This window comes from Benincasa hispida, chromosome 10 (genome assembly GCF_009727055.1).
Source record: "Benincasa hispida cultivar B227 chromosome 10, ASM972705v1, whole genome shotgun sequence".
NCBI lineage: Eukaryota > Viridiplantae > Streptophyta > Magnoliopsida > Cucurbitales > Cucurbitaceae > Benincasa > Benincasa hispida.
This window is the reverse complement of record NC_052358.1, coordinates 10,059,006-10,074,647: the sequence shown is the minus strand read 5'-3', so window position 1 is coordinate 10,074,647 and position 15,642 is coordinate 10,059,006. Positions and strand designations below refer to the sequence as shown.

General features: G+C 35.2%; 2 protein-coding genes across 6 annotated transcripts; one reads left to right on the top strand and one right to left on the bottom strand.

Moving 5' to 3' along the window:
* Positions 1-739: 739 nt before the first annotated feature.
* Positions 740-5,031, bottom strand: LOC120087778 (non-structural maintenance of chromosomes element 1 homolog). 2 transcript variants are annotated; one of them, XM_039044671.1, is made up of 7 exons: positions 4,897-5,031; positions 4,660-4,782; positions 3,933-4,129; positions 2,902-2,982; positions 1,873-2,097; positions 1,372-1,449; positions 740-1,285 (listed from the first exon to the last, which is right to left on the bottom strand). In XM_039044671.1, the coding sequence occupies exons 2-7, from the start codon at positions 4,772-4,774 to the stop codon at positions 1,046-1,048; spliced, it is 936 nt and encodes a 311-aa protein (XP_038900599.1). In that variant the 5' UTR covers positions 4,775-4,782; positions 4,897-5,031; the 3' UTR covers positions 740-1,045. The 2 variants fall into 2 exon arrangements, with proteins under 2 accessions (XP_038900599.1, XP_038900598.1); XM_039044670.1 differs by lacking the exon at positions 4,897-5,031 and having other exon boundaries at positions 4,660-4,887.
* Positions 5,032-8,202: 3,171 nt separating this feature from the next.
* LOC120087682 (cyclin-dependent kinase C-2-like) lies at positions 8,203-15,516 on the top strand. Of its 4 annotated transcripts, none has more exons than XM_039044540.1 (13): positions 8,203-8,592; positions 8,741-8,881; positions 9,849-9,930; positions 10,236-10,326; positions 10,410-10,439; positions 10,592-10,701; positions 10,791-10,863; positions 10,948-11,068; positions 11,251-11,368; positions 13,587-13,726; positions 13,821-13,878; positions 14,496-14,566; positions 14,645-15,516. In XM_039044540.1, exons 2-13 carry the CDS (start codon positions 8,772-8,774, stop codon positions 15,189-15,191), a joined length of 1,551 nt encoding a protein of 516 aa, XP_038900468.1. In that variant the 5' UTR covers positions 8,203-8,592; positions 8,741-8,771; the 3' UTR covers positions 15,192-15,516. The 4 variants fall into 4 exon arrangements, with proteins under 4 accessions (XP_038900468.1, XP_038900466.1, XP_038900467.1 ...); XM_039044538.1 differs by having other exon boundaries at positions 8,204-8,592; positions 8,732-8,881; XM_039044539.1 differs by having other exon boundaries at positions 8,204-8,592; positions 8,729-8,881.
* Positions 15,517-15,642: the final 126 nt, after the last annotated feature.

Sequence of the window (15,642 nt, the reverse complement as noted above, 5' to 3'; positions counted from 1 at the left end):
GCATTTTATAATATATCATGTTAGGAAGGGCCAAATCTATCGTATCTCTATCACGATGGTCATCCCTATCACGATAAAAATAAAAAAATATAAAAATATAAAAAATGTCACAACAAACTGTGAGAAGTTTGGAGAAAACATAACAAACTTACGCATTTTATAATTTGGGATGACCATGTGTGACCCTAACACGATAATCGTCTCTATCACCATCTCTATTTTCTCATTAAAAAATGAGACAAACGGCGAAAGAAAAAAAAGGGAAAACACAACAGAAAAGTTTGATCACAATAAACCCCATCGTGTAAGTTTGTAACTATATTCTTTTCCTTCTGTTTACACTTTCTCACCCTCTAATGCGTCATTTTCAATTATGACTTCTAAAAACATAATGATTTACATTAGCGAAACATCAATTCTATTCTACAAAGTTAAAAGACACCACTTTGCCTTTCACATCACTGCCATTGTGACTTCTGCTGAGTGCTTAATTTGTTTTCACTGTTTTAGACAGCTTAATTTTGAAGCGTTTGATTATAATTAGGCATACATAATCCAGCTTTGAACTGCATATCTTTACACAATCCAGAATCCACGATATTTTTTTCACTATTCCACATAACGTCATTGAAAAGCGTGACAACTGTTAAATAACGTGGCTACAGTTTAGGTTGTTTGGGATGATACCTATTTATACTCTATTCTTTGAAGGAACAATCCGATAGTAATTCTGCTCAGCTGAACACAATCAAACTAGCTTAGGCACAAAAAAATTGAATACTTACAATGGAACAGCAGGTTCCTTGCATTTAACTACAGTCTAAGAGAGGTAAAAGAAACTTTTACATCTGGCTTACATAGAGTAATGCACTTTACATTCCAATTCTGGGTATAAAAACTTCAAAAAGACCCTTCAACTAAATCTAAATAGGGTGACAATTTTGACACGACATCAAAAAGTGTAGTTGCTGCACACTTTACAACTCCTAAATTAATAATAGGATCCATGAAACCATATTAAAATAACAGTACCTCATTCCAAGACCTAACGCGGGCGTGCAGATCTTCGTGTTGCTCTCCTTGAAGCTGGAGGTTGGAAAGCTTCTGCCATACAGTCTTCGTTTGATCCTAAATCAATATCTATGTTCAACCTGGATTTCTTCCTCTTATGTGATGATGGTTGGTCTTGAGTGTGTGTATCTGGCTCATCCTCTTCCTCCCTGGACTCTATATTGGATGCTGTAGATCGCCATTGAATGCCACAACCTGGGCAAGCCCTTTTACTCTAATAATAGTCAATTAAAGAACTGTTAGGCACATGAGATTTTACTGATTAAAATTTTAAAATGGGAGGGTACCACATCAAATTACCTTTTTATTGGATAACATTTTCTTAAGGCAATACCGATGTACACGGACAGTGCAATCTTCAGTATTACACAACTCTGCCTGTGAATGACAAGTCCAGTGAAGATATTAAAAATCAAAGAGATAAGTGTTATTACAGTTCTCTACAGTACAAAAGTATATGGAGCATATATATGTTCTTCTATCAATGGGGGCATTGAGTAAAATAATGCAGCATACAAATTTGAGGTAAATGATAATCGACTCTGTAACCTAAATCCAATTGCATTACCGACATAAATAATTAATAAATAAAAAAAATCATCAGTGTGGGCATTGGGTAAAATAATGCAGCATACAAATTTGAGATATAATTGGCTTTGTAAATCATAAAAATGACATAAAACAAGAGAATTTTCACTTCATTTTGTTTATGTGAAATCGAACTTTTATCGATAAGAAATGAGGGAATACAAAGGCTAAAAATAGAGCCCAAAAAAAAAAAGGAACAATCAAGAAGAGAACCTTCACACCAGCTTCATTGCACACTTCACATGAAGGTACATCATTACTGCGAAACCAACTTCGCAAATCAAGAAACGATCTGACACCCAAATTTACAAAACCATCAGGGCTGCAACTAAGCCACTTATCCTGAGCAAGCTCGGCAATTGTTTTTTCCTTGAGAGAGATTGAGAAATTCTTGAAAGCAGCTGGTATGACTTGGGACTGGGACCCTGTATCCCCCATCTGGCAGTTAAAAACAGTGATAGTCAAACAATGCACACGAATATTATACAATAGGATCCTTAAATAAGTGAAGAAGCAGATAAATGCATACATTGATACAATTATGAGGAGCTGGAAACATTTGTCACTTCTCTTTTCAACTTTACCCACAATAGTGACATTTGGCAAATCAAAAGCCTTGCACCAAATCGCGTAGAATTTAAGAGTGTCTTAAACTCTTGGTTTGAAATTTAACAGTTATAAAAATTCAGGTATTGGAAAACAAAGAAGTAAAAACAACAAATTTGATAGTGACTCCATTGCAAAATTAATTCAAGTGGCAGCAAAGAATTGAATGCATCAATAATTACTAAAGCCATTCATACCACCGTCAGACTAACAGTTCCAATATCCAATTTTTTTCAATAAGATACAAGACTTTACCATGCAGAAAACTCTTGAAACTTCATTCTTAAAATCTAAATTTAAGAAAAATGCCGCTAACATAAGATCATAATTCAAGAATCTATAAATGATATAATCTAAATATGAATTGATACTCTTGTGGAACTCATTCCAAAGAAATCTCTCCACCAAGAAACATGACAATTGTGAAAAATGTTCCTGTCCACAGTACGTTATATCACATGGTGACTGAAACTAGTCATATACTCATATTTATAAGGCAAAAGACCAGAGAAGCCAACTTCAGTTAAATATGGAACCGACATTGACAATAATGAACTCGAAAGAATTCTGGCATCACACTTCAGTAGAATGGGCTAGACAAAGCGGTAGTATTGGTCAAAGATAAACGAGAGAAACCTGATTTTCCAACTGCAGATTAAGAGCAGAAATGTTGGATATTCCACCTTGAGCAGATGGATCTTGTGCAATTGCTTCAACCTGCCAAAGGAATTCCTTTTGTTTTAACAAATACTACACGATGACAAAAAATAAACAAATAAATAATCATAATAAAACACAAAACAAAACAAAGCAAAACAAAATACAAAACAAAAAACAAAAGGATGCATGTAACGTAAATATTAAGTTCCCATAGTTTGACTGTTAAGCAAATTAGCTTTAGGGCCGGTTTTTCATGGACTCCCATACTTCCCATTGTTGATAATTCAATAAATGATGCAGTATAAACCTAAGCCATCAAAGCCACCATTACCAAATCTTGTGTGGTTAACAATCAAATTTCTAAAGATGCTAACCCCCATTGCTCTCTCAGAATTCTCAGAGAGTTGGCAAATCACTTCTCAGTTGAGTGGGAATGTTTAGAACAGCTTATAACCGAGTGTGGAAATCAACAAGTACTTGAGATTACAATAAAACATCATTATAAGAGACAAGAAACTCATAACATATTTCAAACAATATAACCCCAAGATGATCAGAATTTAGAGGGCATCTTTCCACTGCTCATTTGGAGTGCATTCATTGGTAAGATGATTATATTTCGAAGGCTCTTAGCGGGTGCAATCTTCTTGGCTATTAGGTGGTGAATGAACGATGAACATATGAGGAAGCCTCCTATACTCTGAAACAGACTATTGATAGAATTATCTATCCAGTTTTTAGATCGTTTACTCTCTTTAACTGCTTTATAGCCATTCTTCTTTTGACAGTCAAACAATCAATAGAGAACTTTTGCAACTCTTTGACTAATAGGGAGTTTCACTTTTCCACGTCTTTTGGAATCTCACGTTTGTTCTACTAACATACATTCACAACCAATCCAATAAGAATGACATGGATGACGACTTCAAGATCTTTATGTAACAGCTATCCGATCGGTATCCAAACTCTGAACAGTAAATAAGAAAGAAAAGATTGAAGAACCTCACAATGGCTTTATAAAAGGCAATCTGTGGAACTGAATACTTTGTTCCCAGTTTGGATTGCTCGTCAGAAACATTATTGACCAAGCCATAGTAAACACGACCATCATATTGGTTTCTGCAGCCTCTCAACTCAAACTGAGCAAAAGAAAGTGCTTTATTTATTGTCAGGAGGTAACTATTAAAAAGCTGCTGGTCATTATCTGCACCGAAATAAACATTTAACATATATAAGTTTTCAAGGATCATCCAATATGAGTATATTGCTTCCCAGAAAAATTATCAATTAAAAATGCTCTTCCTTTTCAATTGTTACTGCTATCGATTAAGGACGGACATGGAGAAAGCCATGATGGTCGAGAGGTGTATGCGGTCTATTGAAGTACTGATCATAACCTTTCGAGAGCCAAAACGAGCAACCTCCGAATATGATAAACAATTCCAACATGTACACGGATATGAACCCAGATAAAATTTCTTCCAATAAGTGGTTCCATTGGTATTACCATTCCATTGCAACTATTATGCAGTATTTGCACAGAAATTTATTGGAATTCAAGTTCATCTCTTACAGATGATCTAGGAAACACGTACTACATCGTTTGTTAGACAAAATGGAGCAGGAATCCATACCCTTAAATCGTAACTTTCCAACTTGGATACCAAACAAAGCAATAAGAGAAAAGGCAAAGAAGAAGAAGAAGAAGAAGAAGAAGAAGAAAAAAAATGGAACCTGGAGTCTTTCCAGTGATCCGCGTAAACAGCAGATGGAAGTGATCCTCTCTGAGTGGGCCGCGTGCGAGTAGCGCTTGAATGAGAGTGTGATGTCTCCAACTCAGCTCCGGCATTCTGAACCCTAATTCAGAGACAACAGATGCTTCAAAAATTGAGACACTGATGATTCTATAGACCATAAATATGGAAGAGAAGATAAGAGATTGTGGGGAAGAAGAAACTTTGTGAGACTTACTCGGCAGTGGAGTTTCGCGAAGGATATCCGCTTTCAAAACGCGGGAAATATCGCCCCTTCCCTCTCGAGTCTCAAATCGGGATACCCAATGTCCAACCTTTCAAAAATAAATAATTTTTTTTTTTGTTTCTTTTTCACTACATGAATTTTTTATTTTACTTTTGGTTAAATTTTATTTTGAGTTATGTGCTTTTATGTTTGTGACGTGGGTATCGGTGTCATTGTTCGTGATTCTAATGGTGATATTATAGAATATTATTATCTAATTTTGATGATAGTTGAACTTGTCGAGGCTTTTGTCCTCTATGAGATATCTTTAAAACTTTTGAAACCGATTTATCTTCTCCATATGATGAAATTGATTCCCTTATGGTTTAGAATCTCTTTAGTGACAAAACGTGGCAAATGAAATTCAGCTTTTGTTGACTCCGTCTATATCTCTATCTTTCATGATCGGTTAAAGAGTTTCTTTTGATCATTACCTATCTTACCACGCTCAAAGATTTCGTTTTTCGATGATCTGGCTTGAAGACCATCTACATGGGTGAATTCTTTTTTGCTTGGTGATTTGTTGGTTTCTTAAGTTGTTTTGTTTTTGTCATCTTTGTTATACTATATATATCTGTTTTTTTATTATTTTTATTATTATTATTATTAAGTATGTGAACTTGAAAAATATCTAATACACTTGAACTTTGAATTTTGTGGTCCAAAACGTATTGTAAAATTAATTGATCCATTGTATATAAATTTTTGAATTCCATGTCAGATAAAATTCTAAACTTTAAATTTTGTATTATGTAGACTCGCGAATTTTTTAAAGTTTTGAAAAGGATGATGATCGCATATCATTGTAAGTCAATGATGTATTTGACACTTTTGAAAGTTCACGAATTAAATAAACACAAATTCGCAGGCTAACTTTGTAATTTAACCTTTAGGTAAATAGTCTCAACGTGTTTTTTTCCCTGTTGGTAAACCAAGAGAAACAAGATTAGTTCAAAAGACAATAGAATGAGTATTAAAGTCTGTTTGTTTACGGATATTGCAATGCGGTTTTCAATAGACATTTCATAACTGTATTTGTTTCACGTGATTTCATTTTTTAAAACTCATAATATTATTATCCAAACAAATTTAAAACTCATATGACATAGTTTTTTTAATACTCGTTATACTTGTGGGATTTTTATACTTGAGAGATGAATAAAGTCTGATTACTTAATAAATTAATATCAATTATTTTTTTGCTATTAAATGTAATTAATCATGGGATATAAATATATTATTTATACCTAATAAATTTCAACTAATACATTTATCAAATGGTCCAATGGGGAGCAAGAATTTCCATGAACATTATTATCTTAACTATTTAATATAAAAATGTTATAATTAATTATTAATATTTTAATTAATCAATGTTTATTTAACTCTTCTTATTGAATAAATGAAATGATTTAAATAATGTTTAATTTAAAAAAACATTTATTGTTATTTAAAGTGGTTAAATAATTAAGAAAAATTATTTTAAATGGTGAAATTGTTGAAAGTATTTATAAATAATAGCTTAATAGATTGTAAGATTTTGCTATATTTTGGTTCGTTTTTCTATATTTAAAGACAACCCAATAATTAATCAATATAACAATATATTAAATAATTCAATTTTATTAGGACTATATTACTTGTTCTATTACACTTGGTTAAATAATTATTTAAATTTAGTTTCCATACACAAGATTAGTAGATCAAGACATTCATCTAACTTCCAAACATTAATTATTCCGCAAATCTAAATATAGACATTAATTATCTCAAACATTTAACATCCAAACCCATGAAATGGTATATACAATTCAAACGACCCCTTGAAGTTTAAAGGTCGAGATTGTAGTATACTTATATGGATTTTAGGGGCAATTTTATTAAAATGAAAGTTAAATATTATAATTGATACAACTCGACGATTGAAAAAGAAACTCAATATGAGTGACCTCAAATCTGGATGATTAATGTTGTTTGCCCCAATTTATTTATTTTTTTAACTAGTGAAGGATGACCATGTGACATTGTAAAAACATACCAAGAACATTTGAATTATCCACAATGTTCCTCTTGCACTATTGATGAACATGTTAGAGCGCCAAGTGTGACTAAGAGAGCTAGGAAGATCATTAGCACGATTAAGGGAGTGGGCACCAAAGAAAGAGTGAGGAGTGAAGTGAGAGATCGTAGAGGAGCATAGGCGAGAAAGTGAAGAAAAAATGCAAGTGAGATAACTAAGAAAAGCACAAGGGATGGAGTGAAGGAAGAATGCGAATGAGAGAGCCACGAGAAGCACGAGGGAGTGAGGTCGCGTGTGAGAATATCGGGGACGGATTTAATATAGGTCTAGGGGGCTCAAACTCCCCCTCAACTCTATACTCTTTATATAATATATATATATATAAAAGAAACTAACATAATATAAAAACCATTAGCTAGCCTAGTGGTAAATCTATTTTCTAAGCCCTCTAGATATAGGTTAAAGCCATGCTTATTACAATTATTTTTATCAGATTATATAAAGTCCTTCATTAACAAAATTCATGGATTCACCGCTAGAGAAGCAAACACAAATGAAAGAGTAGAGGGCATGAGAGAGTAGGAGGGCCTATTAGAAGAAAGAAAAAAAGAAGAAGAAGAAGATAGAGTCAGATTAAGAACATTTATTCTTGAAACACATCTTCTTGGTCATTAAGGGTCGAGTCAATTGATTTTTAAGTTTCAAAATATTATATATTTAGTCCATAAATATTGATTTCAGTTTCAATTTAGTTTAAATTTCAAAATACAACAAATTTACTATTGAGATTTGAGATTTGATTCTATTTGATCATTAGATTTTAAGACTTTACATTTTAACATCGATTTTAATTATTTCGAATTTATTAACATAAATTAACATTATAGATAAAAAATGACTATTTAGTTAAAAATCAAGATTTAAAATGTAAATTATAAAATTTTAAAACCAAATTTAAACAAAACCCAAATATCCAGATAAAATTGTAATATTTTGAAACTCGTAGACTAAATTGAAATAAAACTTGAAACTTAAAGGACTAAATGTCTAACATTTTGAAATTTAGTAACCAAATAAAAACTCGACTCAAAACATGGTAACTAAAAATGTACTTTTCCCCATTTTTTTTCTTTAATTTTTTATATTAGTTTAAGAACAGTTTTTATAACTTAGCCAATTCCCTATCCAAACGAGGAATCAAATCCCACGTAATGGTAAAAAAAAAAAAAAAAAAAAAAGTAGTCGTAGAATGAAAACACGAAAGAAAAAGGTAAAACCCTCCATCTGATATTTCCCTAGCCTTTTATTCTTCTCCGATATTTCCGGGCACGCCGCGCTGATTTCTTTCTCGTCTCCGATTGCCCTCTTCGCCGCTGCCGTCGCCTCCACGCCTCCTCCGACATTTTCCTTTCTTCTCTTTCTATACCCCTCTCTGCCGCATCCTCACGCCGCCGCTCCGAGGGTTCCAAACAGAGGGTGAATCTTTGGTGCCAAGGCTGCCATAGGGCTCGACTCTCCTCGCTCATCTGTAATTTTCGCCTCTGCTGCGTACGGAGGTGCTCAATACCGTCTTTAATCTCTTTCTCTCCGGCTACACCTTTCACTCCCAACCTCAATTCCCAGTTCAGGTGATTTCTACTTTCCTTTCTTTGTAAATTTTGGTATGAAGTTCCTCCCACTAATCGCAAGTTGAAAATATTCGTGTTATCGTTCTTTTTATACGCTTAATGCCACATTCGGATGGCTGATTATTTGATCCGGCAGTAGGGTCTTCAGGGAGGGGAGAGTACGCGTCCAAGGGAAGACCATGGCTGTAACAGCCCCAGGGCAGCTCAATGTTAACGAGTCTCCTTCGTGGGGATCTAGAAGTGTAGACTGCTTTGAAAAACTGGAGCAGATTGGTGAAGGCACTTATGGGTCTGCTATTCGTGCATATACCCTTCTTCGCCTTATTTTATTTATCCGCTGCGGTAGTTATTATTTGTTGGGATTTGGAAATCTTTATTTGCTCTTACTTTTGTGTCATGTCATACAACATCCCTAATTGATCGTTTCTTTTTCCTTTTCTCGTTATTTTCCTTGTTCTTTTTTTCTTTATGTATTTACTGACTATTCATCTATGTTTTTTTCGTGCTTAGGAAACAATTCGTGTACCAGAATTTGAGTTATGAAATGAAAATGGAACCGAACTCAAACTTGTTTCTTTTTTTTCCCTGTGTCTCATGTCAAATTGTCGGCTTTCCACATGTGGGCATTATTTTGAATTGCATTTTCATTGAATTAATGCTTCTGGTCGAAGAAGATGATAAGAATGCAATTTGGAAAAGACTCCGTTACAAATGTGAACTAATACTATAACATCTTTCTGTCTACATATTCTGGTGTCTTGTTGACCTCTATTTCTTAGATTGAAAACCATACCATGTTAAAACACAGACAAGTGGCAGTGGACTAAGAATATTAAGGATCTTTCAACAAACACCAAACTGCATTGCACCTTTATTGATCACTAAAAGTGTGGTCAGACTACTTAATAAAAGTTTCTTTCCATCAAACCGAGATCAATGGACTTATCAACCAAGGGTAACAATGTTCCTGTAGTTCTTTAATTACGTCTACGTCCATATTACTTTAGACATGGCTCATGTTTTGGGCGTGCAGCAATTTTCTCCAAGGTGGATTCCTCACTTTGATATGATTTATATGCATGCTTCTGACTACAGTGTCCATGGCAATATGAGAACTTCCCCTCACACTGAATTAAATACTTTAATAACTTTTCTGCTCAAAGTTGATCATTTATTTTTTGTTGGTAGTTAAAGCAGTCGTTTCTATAAAAAAAATGTTTGGAGTAATTACTGCCGCCACTCTTCTGTGCTTGCAGTCAAGTTTACATGGCCAGAGAATTAAAAACAGGTGAAATTGTTGCACTGAAGAAAATACGGATGGATAATGAAAGGGAGGGGGTATGCTTCTTAGTCACTTTATCTCTTTACCCTCTGGCTTACGTAGGTGGTTCATATTTTGTTAGTAAGCATAGTTGTTAGCCCTACCATTATACGAGAATACTAAAGTTTCCAGAGCTGGTTATTATAGACTTGAAAATTGAAACTCTAAAAATGTATGATCACTCTTGTTTAAGTTGTAGCCTCAAGATGCTCCATTACGACATAACTTTTCCTGCCATGGAAAATATTCCATCAGTGTTGAACTTCTATCTAAGCTAGAAGCTTGTTCTGTCATGTAATGTTCAGTTAATTTCTCCATGTAGTTCCCCATTACTGCCATACGAGAAATCAAAATTTTAAAGAAGCTTCATCATGAAAATGTAATCAAGTTGAAAGAGATCGTGACATCTCCAGGTATCATTTAGCACTTCACCTGCTTTGTTATGACTTAATATACATTCTTTTTACAATTTTTTAAGTTTTGGCATGTGTTCCAGGTCCTGAGAAGGATGAACAAGGGAAGCCAGGCACGTGCTCCATCATCATTTGCAGCATGCCTTCAGTGCCATATGTTTCATTTTAATGGAATTTGGTTGCATCAGTGCAACCTATCTTCTCTAAATTGTAGTGTAAAATACTTGGGATGAGTTCTTATCGTATAGCTTATCTCGATGTGCAGATGGTAACAAGTACAAAGGTGGAATCTACATGGTCTTTGAGTACATGGACCATGATTTGACTGGTCTTGCTGATCGTCCAGGGATGAGATTTTCAGTTCCTCAAATCAAGGTATTAGCTAAAAAGATGCATGTCCTTTTCCTTGTTCAATAGCTATTATGGTATGAGTATTATGGCGGTTGAGTTTTTTTTTTGGACAGTGTTACATGAGGCAGCTTCTCACAGGGCTTCACTATTGTCATGTAAATCAAGTACTCCATAGAGATATAAAAGGTAATTTAAAAGTCACTATTCATGGATATCCCCTTCTTATTCTTTTTTACTGTCTAGTTTATTGTTATAATGTTTGTGCTGCAGGCTCAAATCTTCTTATCGACAATGAAGGAAATCTGAAGCTTGCAGATTTTGGGCTTGCCCGATCATTTTCTAATGATCACAATGCAAATTTAACAAATCGTGTCATTACCTTATGGTACAGGTATATAGCTCTGTTAATCATAAAAAGTTTGACTTTACTTTGCAGAAACTTGTTCTTGTCATATCATCTACAGTTCTCTGCATTTTTCTTATGTACATAACTCTTCTTTCAATCATCAGAAGTATGACCTTGAAATAAAAGGATGTTGGTTGCACGTAGTTTTGACTATCATTAACTTACAGACCTCCTGAATTGCTGCTTGGGTCGACCAAATATGGTCCAGCTGTAGATATGTGGTCTGTTGGTTGTATCTTTGCAGAACTTCTACATGGGAAGCCAATATTCCCTGGGAAGGATGAGGTAGGGGCTTTTCTGTGCAATTTTTATGGTTAAAGAAAAGAAACTCAATATTGTCGTAATATGCCTTTTTTATCATTTATTTTTATTGTTAGGCAAATGATAGATTTTTATTGTTAGGGAAATGATTTCGACCTGGCTCAAACGGCCATATTGCACTAGTCCCTTGTCTTGAATTGTCCATTTTCATTTTGTTTTGGCGAAAGTAAATTTGAACTGACTAGATTTGCAATCTATTTTAGTCTGTTCTTTAAATTTTGATATATTTGTGGTTCTCTGTTTTCATTAATATATGTGGTGTTTGAATCATATCCCTGAGTTGCAATTTCCTAATAAATTTGTATTTTTCTCATGATTGTATTCCTATTCTTGAATGTTGGACTCCAACTGAAACAAGGTAGGAACCATTTTTCCAATCTGCATGTCTCAAATTTAATCAACCCCTCACCTGAACAATATTTATGAAGTCATTTGCCAATCCAAGCAAAATTTAGTGAATGAGACACTTGTTGCCATTCTGAAAGGTCAATAGTTTAATCCCAACTCCACAATTGCTGAACTAAAAAAATATTTACGAGTTCATTTTTACTAGTGCATTTGATTCCCAGTATGCTTCAAGTAATGTTTAATCAAATTGCGGATACCTGAATTATCAAACATAATTAATTATTTAGAATTATTTAGGACCTTCAATTTTATTATAGTCAAAAGTAATTTGTTTCTTGGTTTTGTGTCCGTTGATTGATGTGAGGCATGTTAACTGTTATGTTGTGTTGGAACCACCTTACTCGAGGTTATAAATGGTTTGGAACCTTTTGTGGCCACATGAATGAGTTAGTAATTAGCAAGGCAGTTTTCTAATGGCAGAGTAAATTTGGTTATTGTGTGGCCCGGAGAATAAGTACATGTTTAGAGGAAATGATTATGAAGCTACTGTTTTTGAAGACTTGAAGTCTTTACCACTTCTCAAAATAGGGTTTATGCATTTGAAGGAGCATTAGTGTAATATGATTCTCAAGTTAAGGGACAGCATCCCATGCATTACCTCCACCCCCGGGTTTTTGGGGCTAGTGTGTAATGTGCCTAGTGTCACAATCGCACTTCCGGAAGCTTCACTTAGCGATTGTGCGGTGCTTGTTCATGCTTACGAACAAGTCAATCAATTCGAATTCAGATCACTGATGGCATACCGGGTGCTTCTCACTATCTTTACCCCCGTTTTGGAGAAAACAGTTTTAGAAAACGGGTTCAGAGGAAAAGGTTTTTGCAAGTGTTTGAAAGTATGAGTTGAGAGAAGAAAGATTATAGTAGGCAAGCTAGAAAGCAATAAGCAACACTAACAGCTTTGTAGCATACCACTTCGGGTATGAGGATATGATAGTTAGTCTTATCCCCGGTGCATTCTAAGCAATTTTGTGACTGTCACCCTTGCATATAGACGTAGGCGAGCAATCACTTACAACAAGATGAGCTAACAAAGCAAACTAACTTACAGAATGAAATACATAAGATGAAAGCATGATTAAAAGGGGTTGAGATGGGCATGCAACCATGGGCAACAGGCCCTGGACAAGCATGACCGTGATACCTAGCAACTTTGCATTGCAATCCTTTTTTCTCAGGTTTGAAATGTGAAAAGTTTAGAAATAAAGATACAACATAAGAATTCTAAATCAGTTTGGAGTATTTGAACTGGTGACCAATTATTTATCCAAAAGGGTGAAAAAAACTTCTGGTACTTAAACTTGTTTATCAGTGCATATAGAAGTATAATGCGGCTCAAACAAATACTATAGTTGTTTTTAAATGCCCTTGAGGCGTGCTCCTAGGGCTTCTAAAAGAATTACTAACCCTAAATGGAAAATCCTTATGATAAGTTTGATGTTTTATTTCCCCACATTCCTAATTCAGATCTTGCTTCCTGCCATTTTATCATTCTGTCTCCCCCAATGTTTCTATCAAGTATAGAAAGTTTGAACCTTGTTTGCCTACAAGTTTCACATGAATATCATGAATGTTAATTTTTATGTGCATATACATCGACATATCTATCTATCTATCTATCTATATATATATATATGTTTTTAAATATGGTGCGCCTTTTAAATGGGCCCACACCTTTTTTTGCACCCAAAGCTTCAAAAGTTAAAAAAGCCTCAAATTGTTGAGTTCTTGTGAGTTTGTTAAAACAGGCATCCTCATGCCTTTTTGTTTATTGCAGCCGGAGCAATTAAATAAGATCTTCGAGCTGTGTGGTGCTCCAGATGAAGTCAATTGGCCTGGGGTTTCTAAAATCCCTTGGTACAATAATTTCAAGCCCACAAGGCCGATGAAGAGACGTATTAGAGAAGTTTTCCGGCAGTAAGTTCAGCTGGTGCTTTACCTATTTTGTGCATTGCAGTTCATATCATCAACCCAATATTTTCATTTATGGCTTTGATAATTTTGTTTGTAGTTTTGATCGTCATGCTTTAGAACTGTTGGAGAAGATGCTTACGCTTGATCCTTCTCAGGTATCACTTTGGTCTATCTTTTTTATTTTCAGATCTTTTTGGTCTAGATATTGACCACTTCTAGCCCAATGTAATTTTGGACAAATCATAAATGCAAAACTTGCTCTTACAAGTTAGTATCATGTCCTGCACCGTCCCCCAGTGGGTCACATGCATGGGTGGAACTAATGCTCGTGTAGGGGCTATTTAGGCCCTTGGTTAAGAAAGAACGGAAAAAAAAGAAAAACTATGATAAGAAGTTGAGTTTTTTTGTGGTGCTGATGTCTGAGAAAGAAATGGTGGTATATATTTGAATAATTCTTGAACCCCGTGGTAGGAATATGCATTTTTAGATTGAATGCACGATAAGACGGATGCGTGAGTGACTATGATTATCAATGCTTTTATTAGTGGTACGGTTTACTGAAGACATCAATGTTTATATTACTGGTAATATTTTAACATATGTACCCAATAACTTTTTACTTTCATGGGGATGTAAATATATATTTCGGTGAGAATCCAGAGACTACAAGAAGCTATTCAATATACTCTCATCTATTACCATTTGATCCATATTCTGGGTTTCTTAATATGTTCCGAATCTTATACCTTTTTTTTATTCACAATAAATATAGAGAATATCTGCCAAGGATGCCCTAGATGCGGAGTATTTTTGGACAGATCCATTACCTTGCGATCCTAAAAGGTAAGTAGTTATTTATTGGATGCCATATCATTTTCGTTTAATCTTCAGTGTATATCTAAATGTTTTCTTCATATCCAGTTTGCCTAAGTATGAATCATCACACGAGTTCCAGACAAAGAAGAAGCGCCAACAGCAACGGCAACATGAAGAAACTGCAAAACGACAGAAGTTGCAACACCCACAGCATGCACGCCTTCCACCTATTCAGCAGTCGGGCCAAGCACATGCACATGCACATGCACGCCTTCCACCTAACCAACCAATTCATGGGTCTCAACAACCAGTCGCCGCAGGGCCTAGCCATCATTTTGGAAAGCCTCGTGGACCCCCAGGTCCTGGTAGGTATCCCGGTGGAAATCCCCCTTCTGGATACAACCACTCAAGTCGTGGTGGTCAAGGTGGTTATGGTAACACACAATATGCTCAAGGACGAGGTGCTGCACCCTATGGGTCTGGTAACATGTCTGGTGCTGGTCCTCGAGGTGGAGCTGGAGCTGGTGGTGGTTATGGCGTGGGAGCTCCAAATTATCAACAGAATGGTCCATATCCTGGTAGTTCTGGTACTGGCCGTGGCTCCAATGTGATGGGCGGAAACCGCAACCAACAATATGGGTGGCAACAATAATGATATGATCGTAATTGCATTTGCCTCTCCACCTCTTAATTTAACGCCAGATATGATTTGTCAGCACCAATTAGCATACAAATGATTAGAGAAAAGCCGTCGTGGGCGCTTTTAAACTTGAGTAGCTATTTCGTAAAATTATTGTATGTACGAGCGGAGCAGCATTTACTGTAATTTTTCCTTGCGATGTTTTATAGCAAATGAGAAATTAGGTTCTTTTAGTTCTGTGCTATAGATTAAATCATCAGTTGTGAACAGGTAGTGTAAGCAAATAGTTTGCAAAATATTCTTTGTTCCTGATAGTTAAATCTTCCCGGAAATGAGATGTCTTCATGTTTTGGCAGCTTGTTATGAGGGTGTTTGGGACGACTGAAAACCGTACAAGTCAAACTGTGCAAAATGAGCCAGGGTCGAACACAGACCCAAACACGGGGAAAAGGACCCGAATCCA

Coding starts and splice junctions, on each gene's coding strand:
- LOC120087682 (XM_039044540.1), top strand. CDS start 8,772: ATGGCTGTAACAGCCCCAGGGCAGCTCAATGTTAACGAGTCTCCTTCG. Junction 8,882..9,848: donor ATTGGTGAAGGCACTTATGG/GTCTGCTATTCG, acceptor CTGTGCTTGCAG/TCAAGTTTACATGGCCAGAG. Junction 10,702..10,790: donor TTTCAGTTCCTCAAATCAAG/GTATTAGCTAAA, acceptor TTTTTTGGACAG/TGTTACATGAGGCAGCTTCT.
- LOC120087778 (XM_039044670.1), bottom strand. CDS start 4,840: ATGGTCTATAGAATCATCAGTGTCTCAATTTTTGAAGCATCTGTTGTC. Junction 2,098..2,901: donor ATCTGCAGTTGGAAAATCAG/GTTTCTCTCGTT, acceptor TTTAACTGCCAG/ATGGGGGATACAGGGTCCCA. Junction 1,450..1,872: donor GCAATGAAGCTGGTGTGAAG/GTTCTCTTCTTG, acceptor TGTCATTCACAG/GCAGAGTTGTGTAATACTGA.